A 22321-nucleotide genomic window follows, 5' to 3' on the forward strand; every position below is an offset into this window, starting at 1 on the left:
TGGATTTTGGAATATCAGTATTTTTAGCTTTGCCCCTGTGTTTCCTCTGTGCTGAACCTTGGGGTGTCTTGCTATTAAAATGCAATACCTTATTTCTGGCTACCATCTCTGTGTATGCATTTGGGTCCTATATTTACATCCCTGGCCTTACATGGTGACAAAAAAAGTTAGCAAAGAAACAAATACAAGACTAGAACAGGCGTGCAGGTTTCAATCAACAGAAAACCATGAAGTGCGGGAACAGGACAAAACATGGATAGTGGAACATGGCACACATGACAAAACAAAACATTACAGGGAATAGAAAACATGGAACACGGATTCAGAGATCCTGGAATGGTCCATGGCAAGGCTTTTCTTTTGTGATTCCAAGTTGGGTAAATCATATAGTGATCACTTTGGGATCTTTAAAAAGTATCTAAAGACCTTGTTTCTAACTAATTAATGTTAATGTTTATATGGTTATTGTTATTATTCTGTTAAATATTTAGCCTCTTGATAATATTGGTATTTTTGGAAATTTCATTTTACTTTTATTATACTATCTCTTGTTATTCCATTATTATTGTGTAATCTCAGCTTCACTGAAAATGAGGACTACCCTCAATGAACCTCCGAGAATAAATAAAGATTGAATGAATGAATGAATGAATGAACTTGAAACTGTTCATTTCAATGTTAATGTAATGTTTACTGATGTCATTGTCACTTTGGACAAATGTGTCTACAAAATACCATTTATAAACATAAACATACATGTGCAGTCAGTGATTGTGCAGACAGTCTTGTTTGTTTGTGTTTATGTTTATATACATTTTATTAGCAGGTGGTTTTGTCCAAAACAATATACATTATAGGCTATTTTAACAATGATCAAACAAATCAAGCCAGAGAGGTACTGTAGCTCACCCCTCCCTTCAGTATTCCCAGAGAAACTCCATGCATGGTTTTATTTTTGTTTGAGGGACAGGCTGCCCCCACTTTGCTTGTTTCTAGTTTTCGGAGCCTGGGCTGCCTATACAGAGACCGGGCTTTTTTACAGTGTACTCATTGAATGGGCAGCTAGCAGTCATGAGATGATTGGTGAATGTGACATTTTATAGGCTTGAAATCACGTATGATCACTGGCTGCACCATAGACTATATATACAGTCTATGGGCTGCACCTTTAATGGTGTGCAACTTAATCTGTCAATTCATCTGAATGGTTACTGACCTGACCTGTGTGATTATTTTAGACTACTAGGCACTATATTTGTGTGATGACATCATCTGTTCCATTGTCCAATCTGTTCCATTGTCCCATGCATTTGTGGCATGGGACAATGGAACAAAAATATAAGATGCCATGCCAGATACAGTAATGTATGCCAAGTACCCCTGCTTCAACTGCTTGTACCTGTTTATCCAACAGCAGGGGTAGCAACACACAAACTGCTAAGGCATTTTATTTAGCATATCTTTGTCAGATCCATTAGGCTCTGGCTCTATTTGTTCTGACTGGTCTGAGGTATGTCTGATTTTGATTGGCATATGGCCATCACGACAGGTTGCTTGTCACATACTGGATTCTTTTTGTGTCAAGAAAAGAGACTCAGAGACTTATCAGCAGCACCGGAGCGCCTCAGGGGGCTGTGCTTTCACCGTTCCTGTTCACCCTGTACACTTCTGACTTCAGCTACAACTCTGAGTCATGCCACATGCAGAAGTTTTCGGATGACACTGCAATTGTGGGGTGTTTCAGGGATGTACAAAAGGACGATTACAGGAACCAAGGTGGATGGCTTTGTGCAATGGTGCAGGCTCAACCATCTGCAGTTCAACGCAACAAAGACCAAGGAGTTGGTGGTGGATTTCAGGAGATCTAAGCCACATATTTTTCCAGTCTCCATTGAAGGGGTCAATGTTGAGGTGGTCTGCACATATAAGTACCTAGGGGTACACATGGACAATAAACTGGACTGGTCAGCCAACACAGATGCGCTGTATCGGAAAGAGCAGTCGGCTTTACTTCCTGAGGAGGCTGCAGTCATTCAATGTCTGCAGTAAGCTCCTCTGGATATTTTATCAGTCAGTCATTGCCAGCAGAGCCGGACAGTAACGGAGTACATTTACTTACTTGAGTACAATTTTGAGGGATCTGTACTTTACTTGAGTATCATTTTTGGGGAGTACTCATGACTTTACTCAAGTACATTTGAGAGGCAAATATTGTACTCTTTACTCCACTACATTTCTATCCATAACCGTGAGTACCCATTACTTAGAAAAAATTGTTGTTTCCCTCTCAAACGTGATTGGATTGTGCAGGCGCCACTGATTGAGACAGCCTATCAGCAATCACCTTCAGCTTTCCGCCAAAGTCAACTCCATGGTCAGATTTAGATAAGAGACGAAGCCATAGACGAAACAATGGATGAAGACGCAGCAGGTCCATCCCGGGAACCTGAGGCCCCACCTCGCCAGACTATTTAACTATTTATAACAAGTTAATGATATTTTTCACTTCAAGTGTTTCAATTACAAAATAGTATTTTGTATTTGAAATACGTATTTTAAATACATGTATTAGAAATACTGCCCATCCCTGGCAACATGGTGAAAAGATGAAAATGACTTGATTCAATTCCTTTTACATTCTCCAAGGTATTAACATTAACATTTTTCATAACTCCATGTCGGACGTTTCTGTACATAAATGTGAGCACTGTGGCAGTAGTAATGCAATATTTAGAAAATGTAGGCTACTCTTATACTCTTGATACTCAAGTACTTTTAAAAACAAGTACTTCAGTACTTTTACTTAAGTAAACATTTGACTGTTGTAGGCTACTTGAGTAAAATTTAGCAAAGGGTATCTGTACTTTTACTCAAGTAATGAAGCTGTGTACTCTGTCCACCTCTGATTGCCAGTGTCCTTTTTTATGCTGTGGTGTGCTGGGGAGGCAGCATCAAGAAAAAAGATACTGAGCGTCTGAACAGGCTGGTAAGGAAAGCTGGCTCTGTTGTTAGCACTAAGCTGGAGTCACTTACAACAACTGCAGAGAAACTGAGCATGAGTAGGATGCTGTTGATCATGGACAATGACCACCACCCACTACACAGCACGTTCATTACCGTAAACAGACTTCTATCAATGTCATGCTCAACAGACAGGTTGAGGAGGTCCTTCGTACCCACGTCCATCCAACTCTTCAATACCACACAAAAGGGGAGGGGAGAAATGGACTTTTCAGATGGTCTCTCTCAGCCCCTACCATTATGTCACTTTGTCTGCTGCACTCCTGACTGTCTTATAGGCTATATTAGCCATACACAATGTGGACTGTAGTCATAACATCTACATCTCATAACTTATTCCCTGTTATATATTCTTTTAAGTATATATTTTTCTTTCTTGTTTGTCAAGCAATTTTATTATGTTTACATTATTGTCTTTTCATAGTCATAGTTAATATTTACATGTAATAATGAGCAAGATATTGCACTGTTCAATCTCTGCACTGCTTATCATTGCATCACTAGGTCAGTCCATATCAGACCTTTGTAATCACTTCACAATTTGTTACTCTTTACATTTCTATGAGTGATGTTTGCATGAGATATATGATATGTGTGCTTGTTGTGTTATGGCAGTCTAAGCTACTGGATGCCTCAAATATCCCCCGGGATGAATAAACTATCTATCTATCTATCTATCTATCTATCTATCTATCTATCTAAGATGTTTAGCCACACAATAGCCTCTGTCACACTTTACACTAGGAGAAAAATCCTTCTCCTCTCAACAATTAGTTTTCCATCGTGATCATGTGAGCCTTGTCCACATGATGGCGCAGCTCTCTTTGAGTATACCAAGGGAAGACCATGAGCGCTCATTTACTGTACGAAGAGTACGAAGTCCATTGACGTCACTTTAAATGCTGGTGGAAGCATTGGTGGAAATCCGCTGTGGCTGACAGAAACATTCCTCGTCTCTTACAGTCGGCCAATTCTCAGCGTTAGTGGGGGGAAAACACCTGTGAAGACACTTTGGAGGTGATAAGCCGTGGAAACGCGGGACCGCATTTTTTGGCTATGGCTGATCATATGCAGTATAACGAGTCTATGATCGGTGTGACCAACCGATTTGCCCGCAAAGGTGCTCTGCGGCAGAAAAACGTGCATGAAGTTAAAAATCATAAATTCACTGCCAGGTTTTTTAAACAACCGACCTTCTGCAGCCACTGCAAGGACTTCATTTGGTGAGTCTGACTCTTACCTGTTCACCTGTCTCTATAGTTGTGCATCAAGGCAAGAAAAGTTATTTGCTGTGCACGGGGAGCACAACTTAGTTTTGTTGGTTCTAACTCTTCTCGGAGACATCTAGCCTTCGCACATTTCTTATGCAGAAATGTTTCCAAGTTAATCTAAACTTAAAGCGTGCGTTTTTATCTTATTTGGATGCATGTAGGCTACGAATTATACGCACCAGTTTCTCTTCCTTTACTGGGCGGTAGATCAGTATTCTGATAAGTTAGATCAGGAAATTCAAACCCTTAGTTACCTGTGTAAACTAAGGATATATAATCTGTCCCTCAAAAGCAGACAAATTAACAGAGGCATGAATTTGCTGTTATGAATTCCGAGCGATGAGCTGGCCACTCTTTACGCTTGCCCTCAGAAATTGTAGCTTAATAACAAGCAAAATATAGCTGTATGAGCTTGTTTTGTGTTGTAGATTAGGCTATTAAATTGAGCTACACTTGTAATCGTCCATAAATGTTAATGTAATGGCACAGAATGCATCTGACACGCATCTCTAAAAATTATTAACGAGTTGCTCACTCCGTTTTATTCTCCTAAAAGCTTTTAATTATTAACCCAGCATTCTCCGTATTAATGGTTCTCGTGTATTAGTGAAACAAAAACCTCATAAAATAATAACATCCCTCTGCAAAGATGTATCTCTTTCACAGACATTGTCTACAGGCAAGATTTGTCAAAGTGAGCGTTAAAATGTTATTGCTACTATGCTATTGGAAATATATAATTCCTGGCATGAATTAAGACTACAGCCAGGAGCCTATCAAATATCTGTTGTCTCTTCGCTAAAACACTCTTCATCTGTGCAGTTGAATTACAGAGCCATCGCATATTAGGTTGCTCTTTATTATTTGATCATAGATATAGTCTTTCCCTCTTCATATTAGATTGCTGGAAATGTACTGTCTCTCACCATATATTGTGCCATTGTTGTAAATGTGCTTTATGAGGGCATTATTTGGTCAAGAATCTGGAGGGTATCTGCTAGCTTGAGCCTCTCTATGTATTCACACACCATCTGTACTTCTGTTTCTGAACACTTGCCTCCTCTCTGTTATTTTACAGGGGATTTGGGAAGCAAGGATTTCAGTGCCAAGGTAAAGCTACTGGGTTGCTTGTGTGTGTGTGTGTGTGTGTGTGTTTACTATAGAGGGTCAGAGGAAGTTAAGAGAAACAGACAGGCTTATTAGAGAAAAAGAGCTCATGTACTACTGCATTAGTGCCATGGCTGGGGTAAAGTAATGATGACATATACTGTATATTGGTGTGTATTCAGACCATAATGTGGAAACTGCGGTGCTTGCCAGGACTCTGGCACAACTACAACATTTACAAGGTGTGTTGGCTCACAGAAAGTATTTACCTGTCATATTAGTAATTTGCCTTCAATGATTGTCTGGCCCTTGGTACGAATGAGCACATTTCAGGGCCAAAGAAGCCCATTAATATGAGTTGAGTGTGAGAGTAAACACAGAAAAGTCTAGCTGTTTGATCTTCCTCTCTGAGGTGAATTGTCTTGCATCATTTTTTTTTTTTCCGTACGACTGTAGTCTGGTGTCTTTAGTGTCTGGTCTTTTCATCCTTCAGACTGTCTATATAAATCAAAGTTGTTTGTCTTGACTGCTTACTAAAGGGTGTCATTCTGCGGCCATTCCTCTGTGTCTTTATCCGGCCATGTCTTCTGTGTATTGGGTTTAGGATCTATGGTAGAGTAACTGTAATTGTCGTCAGGTATCTGTGTATACCTGTTTTTTGATGACATTTTATTCTGAAATGCTTTTGTGTTTTAAACACTCTTAATGTTTCCTGTATGTGTGACCTTTGTTCAGTACTTCCCCTAGAAGCTACCTGTAAAATATTCAAACTCATTTCCTATTTCCTCATAAAAATGAGGCAGTATGTTAATTTTGTGTACAGCACACACCCAGTGTGAGTGGCTTTGTGGCCTGTTAAAGGAAACAAACATGCCCCATGTTCAGGTGTATGCAACCTACTTTTTGTAGAATCTCATTGCCAATTTCCCCATTAAAATTACGCTGTATATTCATTTTGTGTACAGCACACAGTTACGGTATTACTCTGTGTGTGTGTGTGTGTCTCATGTGTCTTTGAGTGCAAGTGGTTTTGTGTGTATTTGACCTGATAAACGAAACAAACATGCCCTAGTTCAGGTGTACGCAACCTACTTTGTATAGAGTGGATGCCCTGTAACATGTACAAGACTCATGCATCCCTGCATGGAGCTTTGTGTTTTGGCCTCATCCCTCGCCTTCCCTGAAACGGGACACCACACTGCTACTGTCCTGGCGTTGAGTTTCCCTGAGGACACCTGAGGCGGTTTCAGACAGCAGGATGTCTGTATAGTATAGTATAGTATACTCTTTTGATCCCGTGAGGGAAATTTGGTCTCTGCAAATTTATCCCAATCCGTGAATCAGTGAAACACACTCAGCACACAAGAAACACACAGTGAGGTGAAGCACACACTAATCCCGGCGCAGTGGGCTGCCTGCAACAACAGCGGCACTGGGGGAGCAGTGAGGGGTTAGGTGCCTTGCTCAACTGGTCGGGGTTCGAACCGGCAACCCTCCGGTTACAAGTCCGAAGCGCTAACCAGTAGGCCACGGCTGCCCCCGTGGGAGGAAGTGGAGGAAGTGCCGCTCTTGTTGTGGCTAAAGTGGCTGACATCACCTCTCCATGTTGCTGGCCACCGGTCCAAAGTCCAGCTTCAAAACGTGGGTTTAATCCAATCCAAGTCATGGATGGTGCGGTTAGCATAGTGTGTTTAGGATGCTTCAGTCAGCAATGTCAATAGTGTATGCGAGTCTGAGTGTTTTGTCAAAGCACTTCCTGAGCTAAACCACATGAGCTATTTGAGCTACACCACATGCAGACATGTGTATGTAGCAGGATTTCCCAGCAGTGTCATAGCTCACCCATCATGCACTGCATTAACTTAGTGCCACAATCAGGAGGTCTCCCACCAACATGGTAAAGAACTGTGCAGATGGTGTGTGTGAAATCAATTTGTGAGGAGCTTTGGAGTTGGACCACCACGTTCCAGCAGAACTTACATCATGGTGCATCCACATCCTTTGAGACCACAGTGGAAAGCCAATGGCCAGTTGTACTCACTGGGTGTGCCGCACTCTCGGGACATGGTTGGGCCTCTCCGGAAGACATCGGCTAATGGCCTTTTCTGCTTGCTGCCGGCTCCGTTGCGCTCACCCCACAGTGCGCGCGCGTGTGTGTGTGTGTGTGTGTGTGAAGGAGAGTGTGTGTGTACACTCTAGAGTGAATAACACTCTCTTTGGCCAAACTGCGTGTCTCCTCAGGAGGCCCTTCCGGGCAAGGGCGTAGGTTTGGTCTCAGCTTTGGTGGGGACACATCCCCAACTCCTGTTGTCACAATACCAACATTAGTGTTTCAATACCAATACTAAGTGAAGAATCTCAATTTCGATACTTTTGCGATTTTTTAAAACTTGATTTGGTTTGTGTGATTTGTGAGATCATTCACATCAGTGGCAATCATAGAATTTGATTGACCCTTCACACACACACACACACACACACACACACACACACACACACACAAACACAGACATACATAGAAAGTGATGGTTGTCATCAGTGTTGGGCAAGTGATCGTATTATGTATTACTCATTACTGTCATTTCAAAGTAATTTGTTACATTATAATATGTATCTGAATTGTAAGGCATTACACTACTATTGTATTACTTTTGAGTTACTTTCACCAAAATATCTAGAAATATGAATTTGGAATTCTAAATACAGTTTATAATGCTTAATGCAGCTCATTGCACTTCTAATGGAGGGCGATGTGGTATAACATAATGACTGAGCTAGGCTTAAGGCTAACAACAGTAGAATGCAATAGGCACAGTGATAGCTCATGATGCAATACAAGGAACAATTATAGCCAGAATTTTGTTAAAAGCAGACCTAAGGTGAAAGTCTGGTCAATTGTGATAAAAATGCTGTAACTTTAGGCTTAGGCCTACTCATTAAAATTAACATAGAGCCCACTACCTGTATATTGCAACCCAAAACTTAGACATGTCAAGATTTCTGAAACATGTAATATGTATTTCAAATACAAAATAGTATTTTGTCATTTTTATTTGATTGGGTTGAAGGAAATGGCTCTATATTTTGTATCAAAATACTTTATTGGTGTGTATTTTTGTATTTTAAAAATACTGCAAAATACTATATGTGAAAAACACTAAAAAAAAGTAGATACTACACACAGGTGTAATGAATAATTGGTAACTAGAAAATGTAATTTTGAGGAAATTACCAGTACATGAAAATATAAACATACTGTATATTAACATAAAATGCAAAACAAACTTTTATTTGGAAACAGTTGGCAGGAGTCATAGTTGATAACAACTGACAGTTGAAATGTCTAAACAGTTAAATAGTTGAGTAGTTTAAATAGTTAAATTATTTAATAGTGAATTATTGTAGTGAGGACATTTATTTTGAAACAGTTGTGGGCAGAGGAAATAGGAACAGAATCTGTAGTCTTAAGAGAGCCAGATTGTATGCTTAAAGCCTGAGACAGAGTATATAGTTTAAAAGTTGAATTTAGATAGTGTAATGGATGTTGATAGACAGAAAGTTGAATGGATGTTGATAGGCAGATTGTTTAATGGATGTTGATGGATAGTTTAATGGGTGGATGAGTGAATGGTTTGAAGAGGATGAATGGATAGAAAGTTGGATGGAATGTGCCTTATATCCTTGTAGAATAGACCTCTGAAGTTCGCCTACAAAAAAGATCCAAAACGGCCATCTTTGCCCATATAAGGAGATCCGGTTGTTAATTGAAGCTAACTACCTATGGTAAATTGCATTACAAGTTAGCTCTGGGATAGCAAAAATCTAAGTGTGCCACCTTCACTTACCGGAGATCACAGTATCCACTCGAAGGCAGAGGACAAAAGTGTGTTCAGGAAAACGTATGCATTTCAGACTTTTTCATCCCCACGAGACTTTAACAGGTGCGATTATTCAAAATCCCCATGTTATTTTCCCATAGGAAAAATCGCCAGATACCGGATGTCAAAGATGGCAGCTTTTTTGTAGGCGAACTTCAGAGGTCTATGGAGAGACACAGAGAGAGTTGGCCTAGTTAAGCAGAAATCAGTTGATACAGGTGCAATCAGTTTAACTGGACCTTTGATGGGTCCTAGTAGTGAGCAGCTGGAAGTTGATACAGGTGCAAATCAAGTTTGCCCATTAGCCCATTGTGATGTGATCAGCCCATGTTAAGTCTATGGGGAAAAATAAGCTTGTTTTTTATTAATATCTCAAAAAGTATAAAGTTTACAAAAGTGAAAAATACATTCCCCACGTGTCCTTTTCAAGACCTACATTACAAAGTTTGAACGAAGTTTCTACGTTAAACGGTTAAAGCTGAATTAGATGCAGAAATTTGGTGGGAAGAAGAAGAAGAAGAAGAAGAAGACTTCGGATAACAGAACAGTGCATTTTCATGCACTGTAATGACTTCAGACTTGACTTTCGACTCCACTCAAAAGACTTCAGACTCGGACGCTTCGAGACTCCTGAACAAGCTGTATTTCATGCAATTATTGCTTTTTTTAATCTAAATGTATTCATGTATTTCTATTTTATTGCAACATACAGTATACTTTGGAAAACGTATAACGAGCGGCATGGCCCCTTTGCTATAATGTGCAACGTAACGCATGTGCACACACTCACAGATAAAAAATGCATTGACCATGGCGACAAGAAGTGCCTTTTATCATTATACTTTCGGTTACAATAACTTCGTGCACAGAGGAAATAAGCGAACAGCTACATGCAAGGTGTGTGGCAACAACGTCTGATTTCATCAGGCATCTCCAAACGCACCCATATAGGTCAGTCACTTAGGCCTAGCATATATCGTCACAGGTAACCATCGCAAAGTGTTGTGCTAATGCTGGGAACAGGCAGAGATGGGGAAAAATACATCAGAATGTATTTCAAAATAAAATACCTAATAGGCCTACCCTCATTTTTAATGTATCGAAATAAAATACTGTATTTTTGTATTTAGAAAATACTCAAAATACTTTTTTCAAGGAAGTATGAAAGAACTACAAAAAAGTTTTTTTTTTTTATCCCAAACATTGAGCCTATAAACTATACAGTAAAAAACAATACAATTTGGCCCCCGTCATGCCATTTTGGATATACTGTATGCAAGTTCATGTAGTGTGTCAGAATTAAGAATAATTCAAGAATTTACATTAGCTGATCTAGCTGATGCTTATCCAAAACGACTGACAGAGCTTTCAATTCGGCAGCCGTGGCCTACTGTTTAGCGCTACGGACTTGTAACCGGAGGGTTGCTGATTCGAACCCCGACCCCTCATTGCTACCCGAGCGCTGCTGTTGTTGCAGGCAGCTCACTGCGCCGGGATTAGTGTGTGCTTCACCTCACTATGTGCTGAGTGTTTCACTAATTCACAGATTGGGATAAATGCAGAGATTATATTTTCTTAAATGCAGAGATTAAAATATACTTATACTTACAATTAACCACATTATAATCAATAGGCCAAAATCATAATTGTGTATCTGTGCCGAATTTCATAATTCAAGTCCAGTGTAGAACTGAATAAGAAAATCATAAGGCTGTATATCTTGAACTTCCAGTATGTGAGAAACTTGACTTGCCTTAATATCTCCAACCTCAAGTATGCAGCTAATAAGGAAATAGAATTGTTATTTAATTAAACGAGGTGAACTTCTCCCCACTGTGCAATGCAGAAAAGGATGCTACAAGGAAGGGAATTCAAACACACTCAACACCTTACCATCTATTGATGTCATTGTGGTTCATTGAGATATCTGACATTTTTTCTGTTAATTGGCTTGGATACAAAAGGACATTGTTGCCTTTGTCGGTGTCCTTATGTGAACTTGCTCATCTTGTCGTACGACTTCACACCAGTACTTCAGGGCAGCCGTGGCCTACTGGTTAGCGCTTCGGACTTGTGACCCGGCGGGTTGCCGGTTCAAACCCTGATCAGTAGGCACGGCTGAAGTGCCCTTTAGCAAGGCACCTAACTGATTGCACCTGTATCAACTGCTTTCTGCTTAACTAGGCCAACTCTCTCTGTGTCTCTCCATTCTACAAGGATATTAGGCACATTCCATCCAACTTTCTATCCATTCATCCTCTTCAAACCATTCACTCATCCACCCATTAAACTATTCATCAACATCCATTAAACAGTCTGCCTATCAACATCCATTCAACTTTCTGTCTATCAACATCCATTACACTATCTACATTCAACTTTTAAACTATATACTCTGTCTCAGGCTTTAAGCATACAATCTGGCTCTCTTAAGACTACTATTTCCTCTGCCCACAACTGTTTCAAAATAAATGTCCTCACTACAATAATTCACTATTAAATACTCAACTATTTAAACTACTCAACTATTTAACTGTTCAGCCATTTCAACTGTCAGTTGTTATCAACTATGACTCCTGCCAACTGTTTCCAAATAAAAGTTTGTTTGGCATTTTATGTTAATATACACTACAGTATGTTTATATTTTCATGCACTGGTAATTTCCTCGAAATTACATTTTCTAGTTGTTTTTGCGACCTCATTGTTTTAGGCTAGTGAAAAATAGTTTTCGCAAGTGCAAGGATATGTGGATTCAATTAATCATGTTTGCTATGTCATTAGATAAAATAAATGTTCAAAAAACTAACAAGTCAAAGAAAAGCTTTATGGGATGAGATCATAGAAGAAATATCTGGTGTCTCGCAATGTTTTTTTTTATTTCTATGGAAATGCACTTAGTTTATCTTTTATTTCTTTGCATTGTGCAGGCTACATTCACAAATAGGCTACACTGCAAGATTGGCAGCCTAGTGGCTTCTTTTCTGTGCTATAGCCTATGCGACTCTCCGTACGGCACACCCATATTCAGCATGACTCCTAACTTTGGTTGAAAGATTGCAGAAGCTAGGTTTAGCTGTGACAATATCCTGGGTAATCCTAACAGCTAATGTTATTTTACACAGTAGGCTAAAATCCGAATTTGAAAGCATGGTTACTAGTCGCCAGTTTGTATGGCTAGTTTGCCTACTTAGACTCTGCATAATGAAAAAGCTTTGTATGTCCCCTTTCTTCTTGGGTGGCATAGCTGATCTACAAACCACAAAAAGGGGCAAACATGTACATGCTGAAGGGCAAAGGGAATATCAAAATGTTTTACTTTGGCCTTTTATGGGGTATGTATTGGCTGACAGCCCTGGTAACTTACCGTTGTCGTTGACACACCTGCACGCTTGACTGCCAAAGTAGCCATTAGGGGTTTGCACAGACGTCACGTTTTGTCCGGTAACCATGGTAACCCAGCACGTGCGGCCATATTGGCGGTACTCGGTGAATGAAGTACAATGGAGTATTATGCACTTTGGATATCTTACGTGATTGTAGCCGTGTCTAAACAACAGAAAAGCTCATCAAAATGCGTCTAAGATGCAAAGGCATATAGGGCAGAACTTGGACCACAAGAAAAGGCGCGATGTTTCGAGAAATTACAGTTTATTGGCAGAGCAGATCCATATGAGTTGGGTGAGGGAGACGAAGTACCAAGTTCGACCACAAGCGCCCCCCTTCTTCTGATAACTTCTGGCATTATTCTCCTTTCTCCCTGGTTTTTTAATAACTTTTGGAAGTCGATACCTACACCAGATGTTTTTCTCAGTCTGACCTATTGGTACAACCTAAAACACGGCAATAATTAACCATTTTCCTTGACGATGTTAGGGATTTACTTCAGTGCCTAATGCTTTCTAATGAGGCGAGTATCTCCAATATGGCAACGTCCAGATCTGATGACACGCCGTGCAAACCCCTAATTCTCCATGCGTGTAGCTTGCGTGTCAGATAAACCTGACGTTTCTTGTATTGTCCTGCTGGCTGTCGGAATAATCAGCAGTACAAATAAGTTCGCTAAAATATTGGTGGGGACAATTTTGTCATCTTAAAATTGACTAGTCCTTAGCGTCCCACCCTAAATCTACGCCCATGCTTCCGGGGATGTTCCACACTTTCCATTTTTTTTGTCCCCTGGAGCTGCTCATCCGTCCCCTTATCTGTGGAGCATCTGGCACCGGGACTTCTCTCTGCTGCAGCACTTTTCATGCTCAAAAAATGGGGGGCATGACCACGCATGCATGGCTGCCTCCGTCACTGGCTCCGTGGTTGCATAAAAATATGAGAAGCACAAACCATGCCCCAGACTTGGGCCGAGGGGGGAGAGAGGTTAAACGAATGTGGGTCAACCGCAGCACCTCGCTCTCTCCACGAGTAAACCTGTTGGATTAGCAACCAGACAGTGACGTGGGGAAGGACCGCCTCTCTTCTCCTTACAGTTTACTCTCAGGTTTGCTGGAATTATGGCCGTTAGTGATGCCACACAAGGTCAAATCGGTTGCCTCTGTTAAGCTAAAGGCCAAGTGCCCTGAACTCGATGAGTATCTCAGACAAATGAATCACAGATGAAGACTGGCTAAAGAAATCATTGACAGGCCTCATTTCCTGTCTTTATTGGCTTACACGGCTGGAAAAATGAGACTGCAGTGTCCCTAAAAGCAGTTGATTGTTTGGGCATGTTTGGCAGGAGCTCTGGTGACAAAGACAGCTGAACTGGTTAATGTTTCATGAGGAACAATGACTAAGTTGATGTTGGCCTGTTGCTCTGCAGGAGACAAGAGAGGCGACCTTGGGAGAGTATAGTATTCGCTTCTGACTCTCAGTACAGGCAGGGCAGTGTGTTACAGTGCATGAAAATGCACTGTTCTGTTATCCAAAGTCTTCTTCTTCTTCTTCTTCTTCTTCTTCTTCTTCTTCTTATTCTTATTATTCCTCCCACCAAATTTCTGCGTCTAATTCAGCTTTAACCGTTTAACGTAGAAACTTCGTTCAAACTTTGTAACGTAGGTCTTGAAAAGCACACCTTTACTAAAAAAAAACAAGCTTATTTTCCCCATTGACTTAACATTGGGCTGATGACATCACAATGGGCTAATTAACTTGATTTGCACCTGTATCAACTTCCAGCTGCTCAACTAGGACCCATCAAAGGGCCAGTTAAACTGATTGCACCTGTATAAACTTTTGCTCAACTAGGCCAACTCTCTCTGTGTCTCTCCATTCTACAAGGATATACTGTAAGGCACATTCCATCCAACTTTCTATCCATTCATCCTCTTCAAACCATTCACTCATCCACCAATTAAACTATCCACCAACATCCATTAAACAATCTGCCTATCAACATCCATTCAACTTTCTGTCTATCAACATCCATTACACTATCTAAATTCAATTTTTAAACTATATACTCTGTCTCAGGCTTTAAGCATACAATAAGCCTATTTCACAATGTCCAGGTGTCCGGCCTTGTTGATGTTAATGATGCCTTAATTGGCAGGGTAAAACGTCTTCCTGCTTTTGTCTTTCCTGTTCCACAGGAAGTTGATTTACACAGCGGCTCCATCTTGTGAAATGGGCTAATCTGGCTCTCTTAAGACTACAGATTCTGTTCCTATTTCCTCTGCCCACAACTGTTTCAAAATAAATGTCCTCACTACAATAATTCACTATTAAATAATTTAACTATTTAAACTACTCAATTATTTAACTGTTCAGAAATTTCAACTGTCAGTTGTTATCAACTATGACTCCTGCCAACTGTTTCCAAATAAAAGTTTGTTTTGCATTTTATGTTAATATACAGTATGTTTATATTTTCATGCACTGGTAATTTCCTCGAAATTACATTTTCTAGTTGTAACTTGTAGGTGTTTGTGCCAGGTAAACAGAGCACACAATTTTTCCTTTAAATCAAGAGCTTCATCTGTCAAGTGTGAACCATTGAGGTCTGTACACTAGAAGGGTCGACTTATTATAGTCTGGTTCCTTTGGACAAAAACAGCCCCTTTTGAAGCCAATAACACATCTGAATAGTACGGAGCCTGTAAAGGGCACGGGTAGTAGATGGTGGATCATTGGAGGAATGTGCTATGGCTGAGTGAGTCATCCCCCACCAGGCAACTGACAGGGAGAGTGAGGAGTTAGTGTGGCACTCAAGGCACATACACACAGATGCCGTGGTCTTGGTGCTGACAGGTTCTTGTGTGAGAGGTGCATTGTCTTGGCACGGAGTCGATTGTAGGAGTGAATGTTAATCCATGTTTAAATATTCAGAGTGATTACAGTGTCCTGGTGCCCGATCAGAGTATGTTTGTGCCTACATGGAGTGGACACAGTAGGTTTCCTTGTTTTCTTTGTATATTGGATTGATATGTTATAGAATTGTTTCTTTTCTATGAATTCATTTGTTACTGTGTGACTGTTACTGTATTTTTCCATCCCCCCCCCAAACTTTTAGAGCAGCTCAACCTTCATCAGCAAATTCCTTATTCACTGGTTATAGAATAGATAGAATTCAGCAGATGGACCGTCTCTCTCTCTCTCTCTCTCTCTCTCTCTCTCTCTCTCTCTGTTTATGTGTGTGTGTATGTGGGCTGTGGCCCAGTCCCTCAGGTGTGCATGCAGCAAAGCATATTTACAGTAATTACTGGCCCTGCTTGTGATCCATCATGCCTGTCTGCCGGGGCTGGCTTCACACAGCACAGAGCTGCCGCTGCCGCCACAGCACACCTGACCTGCTGAAAGAAGAGAGGGAGAATGAGGACAGTGCAGCGGAGGGAGGAGAGGAGGGGAGGGTAGAGGAGGGGAGGGGGGGGGGAGAGGAGGGGAGGGTAGAGGAGGGGAGGGGGGGGGGGAGAGGTGTGAGACAGGGACAGGGAGAGAGGGAAAAGAGGAGGAGAGGTAGCGGAAGGAGCTGGGCAAACTGGCAGCATCACAGCAAGGCTGTTGTACTGCTCACGATTATCAGCTTCCTATAGCCCTAGCCAGCAACTGGCCGCTGAGACAGTTTGAGCTCTCTGTCCTGTTTTGGAGTTAATCACTGCCTGCTATACTTCTGTTGTGATGTGTTGATAAGTAGCGCCCAAATACTACTGTACTGTCATACATCTAATAGCCGTCTTTGCTTGTCATCTGTGACAAGAGTATCATCCACCCATCTATCCATCCACCCAAGCATCTATGAAGACACAGAGTGTCATCTATTTCTCTTTCTATCCGTCAGTCTAAGCATCCATGCGTGCATCATAAGCCTGCCCATCCATCTGCCTTGTTACCTTGTGCCAATGCATGTTGATTAGCCTCTGTAGTGATGTCAGGCGCGCCACTGTCATTGTAGCTGGTTCTGTGAACCCAAACCCAAAGCCAGCGTCATTGGCCGTTAGCGCCGCCTGGTCCTCCAGTGCCCGTCAGCGAAGTCTTCTGTACCCCTCCCCACCGCAACCACCACCCCCTCTGCGCTCAGCTTTCACAGTAGGCTAAGCATGAATCACCACAGCGAGAAAGATGTCTCTGCTCCTTTGCTTTGCCATCCCTTCATCCCTCTGGCCTTCTCCAGAAGCCATGCACCCGAGCGAGTGGGAGCTCCATCTGGAGAGAGAGAGCGAGAGAGAGAGAAAGAGAGAGAGAGAAGAGAAGTGAGAGAAAGAATGAAAGAGCGAGGAAGAGAAAGACAGAGCGCAAGATTTGTGTCCAGAAAGGAAGAGAGAGAGAAACAAGCAAAGTCAGCCACAGCCATGCAGGGAGACAGAAAAGCTGCAGGGCTCGCTCGCTCGCTCACTCCAGCTATGTCTCCACGTCCGTGAGGTGTTGGCAGAGCTAAAATAAACAGTTTGACAGCTTCTGAAAGAGCGACGAGAGGGAGACAGAACAAGAGGAGAAAGAGAAGACAAAAAGAGCTACAAAGACCCAAAGGGATGTGTGTGTCATGGGGTGAGCATTAACAGATCACTTGAGAGAGTTTTTCTAGTGGATCCCTGACAGCGGTGATTAAGGGGAGTAATTTATCAGGCCTGGGTCGTGTCCCTCCTCTCCCACTCTGTTGGTTAACTTAACACCTGTGTGACTCAGTGCCAACTCAGAGGAAACAGCCAGAAATCTTCAGCGCTGCTTTGGTTCTTATCAGTGAAGCACAGTGTAGCACAAGTGGCCATTTCTAAATGCGTAAGTCCACTAAGCATTTCGCAACATTTCTTGAGTGACAGCTGCCTCTCTGTTTGACTTCTTCTCTTCACTCCTCTTTTGATATGCTCTATATCTGTTAAGTTCCCGTTTCTCCATAAACGCCACTGTGGTCAGAAGAACCCAAGAGATCATATCTGTGCTGACTGAGGGAGCTCACCAAATATACTTGATCTTTTACATCCTAAACTCAAGCAGAGTTTGAGGAGGCTGTCTCATGGGAGCACTGCTCTCTGCAAAGTGTTGTGTGTTAATCACCACTATAAGAACAACACAGTAGATGAGCTGTTTTCTGTTATTTAAACCATAGCTCTCCCTCTCCTCCTGAAGTCCTCTTCCTGGGACAGAATCACTTAATTTAACGAGTGGTCTGTGGCAAGGTGCCACTGATGGAAAGCAGAGCACATGCCCAGGCACTTCCGTCTCGTCCACCGGTGGGAGAGGGTAGGTAGGCAGACTGGACGGTTGCCAGGCCAGGCTAGTTGAGTCCTGCCAGCAGCGTGCCTGCCCGTCCCATGCGGTCGCAGGCCACACCTGCTCACTCCTGCCCCTCGTGCCCAGCGCAATATGGAGGCCCGGTGAACACGGTGATTCTGTGGTTTCCGGGACACGCGAGGCGCTGTTGTTGTTGTTGTTGTTGTTGTTTATGGATATGGATAATACACAGGCAAGGGGCAGAGGGAGCTGAGAGTACAGAGAAGGGAGCTAGCTCATGTGCACACACACACACACACACACACACACAAACACACACCTACCGACTCACCCACTCACACCAACACAGGAACACACACACACACACACACAGACACACACTAAAATGTAGCCGATTCAACAGAATTGCATCTAGGTGATATAGAAAACATTGGCACTGAAAGTGTGTATATAACATACATGTTGCTGCATACACCTGCATTGTTACATGTTGTGTGCTGTGGAGAGAGTGAAAGAGAAAGAAAGTAGAGAGGTAAAGGGAGAGCGATGGATTTGGATTAGATAAGCAACAGGTCTGCCTTGAGGACTCCTGCTTGACCGGGGGTGGAGAGCTGCTTGCCTTGCTTAGCCAGTACAGTAGCCATCATTAACCAATCAAGTGGCAGAAGTGAGGGGGCGGCGGGCTATGAGAGAGCCAGTGCGGGAAACAATAAACATGTTACACAACACACACACACACACACACACACACACACACACACACATCCCTTAACCAATACATCCTCCCTTTGATGTCTTAGACACAGATCTTCAGATCTTTCTGGATCTTTTTAAAATCAATCTCCCGCTTGCATATTTAGCTGGAACTGGTGTCCTTGTTTATTCATTGTTTTATCTCAGATGATTTGAGAGTGAATGTCGGTGCCTGTCTGGGTTGCATCATCGTAAAGCCATACTCTTCCGCATGTTACAATAAAGTGACAGGATGAAGTTTAACACAACACACAGATTTTTCCGGCTGTGGTAATGCTCAGTTTTAAATAGCCTCTAGACAGCAGTTTCGATATTGTGTCTAATACATGAACGTTGCTTGTTCTGAAAATTCAGTAAATATATTCAAACCAAAAGGATTGTGTTTATTTGTTCACCATAGTAATCTGAATAATTCCCGTACAGCCTTGATGGTAGCTCCAGTGAGTTGTTCTTATCTGTTTGATCTAAGAGGTCGCATCTTTAAGTAGGATCTTTGCAGAGGCAGAAGATTAGAATGCCTGAATCTCAGCCATCTTCATTAAGTCTCCGCTGATGGAGGAAGGAAGGAGATTTGTGGTGAGATGCTCTGTTTCAGCTAAGATGTGAGGATGATGAGGCTTGTGGTTGTCAGCAGCACAGAACAAAATCATCATCTTTGCTCATTACTAACCATTTACTGTTATGGAAGATTTGGCTTCATTTTGTGTGTTTCTGACCAGATTCTTTATGAGCTGCACAGCAGTCAGCAAAGTCTCAAAGACGACAATATCTAAGTCATTATCTTTTGGCCCCATTCATTTGTGAAATAGAACAGTGGTAATTAAAAAAGAAAATCATTGCATATTCTCCCCCATTTGTCGTTCTCTTGAAACTCTGACGACATCAGTACCATTGATTACAGCAGCAGTAATGGCCCTTGTCATTCAACCTAATTATGTATGATTCAACTCATCCTCCCCCACTTAGAATACCCCACATCTTAGGATGTTTCAAGGCCTTCAGTTTGTTATAAACACACTTAGTCACACACACACGCACGCATACACACACACACACTCACTCACTCACTCACTCTTCCTCTCTATCTCTCTCTCTCTCTCTCTCTCTCTCTCTCTCTCTCTTTCACACACACAAATACACACCCACACCCACACACACACACACACACACACACACACACCCACACACACTAGGCTGAGTGGACTAACTCGTTTCCAAGGTAACTGACAGCCTGGGCCCCGTGTGTTTCTGTTGAAAATCAGGCTAGGCACCGGCTCCGTGTATGAGCAGCATCTCTGTGGCCTCCGTAGTCTTCCCCACGACGTCCCTCCAACCCTGTAGCTCCTCTCTCTCCTGTTCCACCCTCCTGTAGGCCACTTCACTCCACCCACTGCTCACGTCTCACCCTCCACCCTGCTGCTTCAGCTTCAGATGCTCTCTCTCTCTCTCTCTCTCTCTCTCTCTCTCTCTCTTTCTCTCTCTCTCTCTGTGGTGCTCCGTCAAACGTGGGTGTTGTAGCATTGTGGCCTCCTCATGTTCAGCCCCCTCTCCAGTGATCATCTTGATCGTCTGTGAAACAAATGCTGTTCATATGATGTGATAGTCATTCCAATTGCTCATTTCTTTCCCCTCTAAAGGACATCTGTGTGCCAGCTTCATTTAAGACCAGGGATGGAGGAGTTTATCCACCTCTCAAAAGAGTTTATTCACCAATTGCAACTTTTAACATTCAATATGTATACTCTAGGAACCATTTAATACCACTGATATTATTATAAACATTGGACAATAACCTCCACCATCATCATGTTCTGAAAAATCCGATAACGCACGGCGCAGTCCACCTCACAGAATTCATAGTTTGCCAACCTCTTATTTTACCACTACATCCCTGTTTAAGACCATGTTTGGAAAGATGCCTGTGTTCACGTACACACAATGTTTCAAGATTATTTTGTTCTTGTAAAGTTCTAGTTCTTGTTTTTGTTGGTCTGGCAGAATCGAAAGCCAGAACAACAATATGCAAAGTAGTATTGTGGGGCCATATCTTTCCATGGAAGTTTGTGAAATGGAACTTGGCTGAATAGAATAATAGTAATAATAGACTTGTGAGAGAAATTAAGAGGCATATAGTTATAAAGTAGCAACATGCATCTTGATACTTTTCAAATCAAATGTGTGAACAGAACAAAAATCATCCAAAACTCATCTGATCAACTTCATCCAAAATCATTGAGTGAAAGAAAGTGAGACCTTATTGCAGCTCACTGGTGATGAGAGGCCTGTGTGATCACTGTGCCTCTGTTCCCACAACACCGTGCCTGAGAATAGTCCTTCTGTCACTCGGGAACACAAACCACAGGCTCCTCCAAATGCATGTCAAGTCATGTCTCCTTCAGATGGAAAAGGCAAAGTTTAGATAAGGAAAAAAAAAACACTGCTGTTTCTTCATTTGAGTGAGACAGTAGTCAAGGCATGAAGGATTGTAGTTGAGAGGAGAACTAAACCAAAATGTGTTCAAATATGGCTTGTGCTTCTGCTGATAGACAGCTTATATCCTGCTATAAAACTTATAGACAGTTTGTATCCAGTTATAAAACTGAAAAGGAGTGGCTTTCCCTAATGACTGATAACTCAAAGGGAAGTGTTTGAAGACTGCATGGTATTCAGGCTATACATACCCATTTAGTTGCAGATCAAAATGTCAATGCTGTATGCTTGTGGCACAGAGAAAATTAATGAGCTTCTATCAATGTTGTTTCTTACTGTAGTAGCGATGGTGCTTGTACTCGCATAAGCCCTCCTTCCGTTTTATGAAAGCCAAGCATATGTTTTTTTCAAATGCTGAGAGACCTCTGTGAACTTATATGAATTTGCTTTAGAACCCTCCAGCTTTGCATATTTTGCGACAGCCAAAGTCATGTTGACATAAAGAGATTTCACTCTCTCTCTCTGACTCTCTCTGACTCTGTCTGTCTGTCTCTCTCCCTCTCTCTCTCTCTCTCTCTCTCTCTCTCTCTCTCTTTCTCTCTCTCTGTCTCTGGGGTCCTGAGAATTTAGGAGTCCGTCAGGGTGAGGCTGCTGGTAATTAGCTTGAGCAGGGAAACTGTTGTGACTAGTGTCTGCCTCCCCGGCAGTGCCGTAACGGGGCCAAGATGACAGGCAGCTGAGACCAGTCTCATGCAGTCACCCCTGCCTGCCATGGCACGCCGCTCGCCCCCACCTTGCCTCCGCCCCCTGAAAAACACAACTCCACCCAACAGAGCCACGACATCGAAGAGGGTTGGGATGGTGATGTAGATCGATACTGGGCTCAGATGCTGGAATGAGAGTTTTATTAAACTGATGAATAAAACGGATGTTGCACAAAGGCACCATTTAGAAACATTTTGCTGACGGTGGTGTGTGTGTGTGTGTGTGTGTGTGTGTGTGTGTGTGTGTGTGTGTGTGTGTGTGTGGTGTTCATTGTACATGTAAGGGACAGCCGTTGTTTTCTCCAAGGTGAGTGCACAAGAGAGAATTGTTTTTTTGTGATTGTTGTTTTGTTTTGTAATCCTTGCTCTTCAATCTTACTCTCCCTTTGTTAGTTTGTTTTTTCATTGTGGCAGAATTGCTGCCATAGTTAATGTTGA

At 42.1% G+C, this 22321-nt stretch overlaps 1 protein-coding gene across 1 annotated transcript in view; it reads left to right on the forward strand.

Moving 5' to 3' along the window:
• Window positions 1-3944: 3944 nt before the first annotated feature.
• prkcab (protein kinase C, alpha, b) overlaps window positions 3945-22321 on the forward strand; it is a 135652-nt gene continuing 117275 nt past the window's right edge. Inside the window, exons 1-2 of the mRNA XM_076265264.1 lie at window positions 3945-4244; window positions 5371-5402. Of these exons, the coding sequence (XP_076121379.1) occupies window positions 4078-4244; window positions 5371-5402 (199 nt within the window). The 5' untranslated portion in view covers window positions 3945-4077. The remainder of the gene's footprint in view (window positions 4245-5370; window positions 5403-22321) is intronic.

This window comes from Alosa pseudoharengus, unplaced genomic scaffold, assembly GCF_046254945.1.
Source record: "Alosa pseudoharengus isolate Yale_2024_CS ecotype anadromous, Long Island Sound unplaced genomic scaffold, YU_APseudo_1.1 YU_APseudo_1.1_scf_4, whole genome shotgun sequence".
NCBI lineage: Eukaryota > Metazoa > Chordata > Actinopteri > Clupeiformes > Clupeidae > Alosa > Alosa pseudoharengus.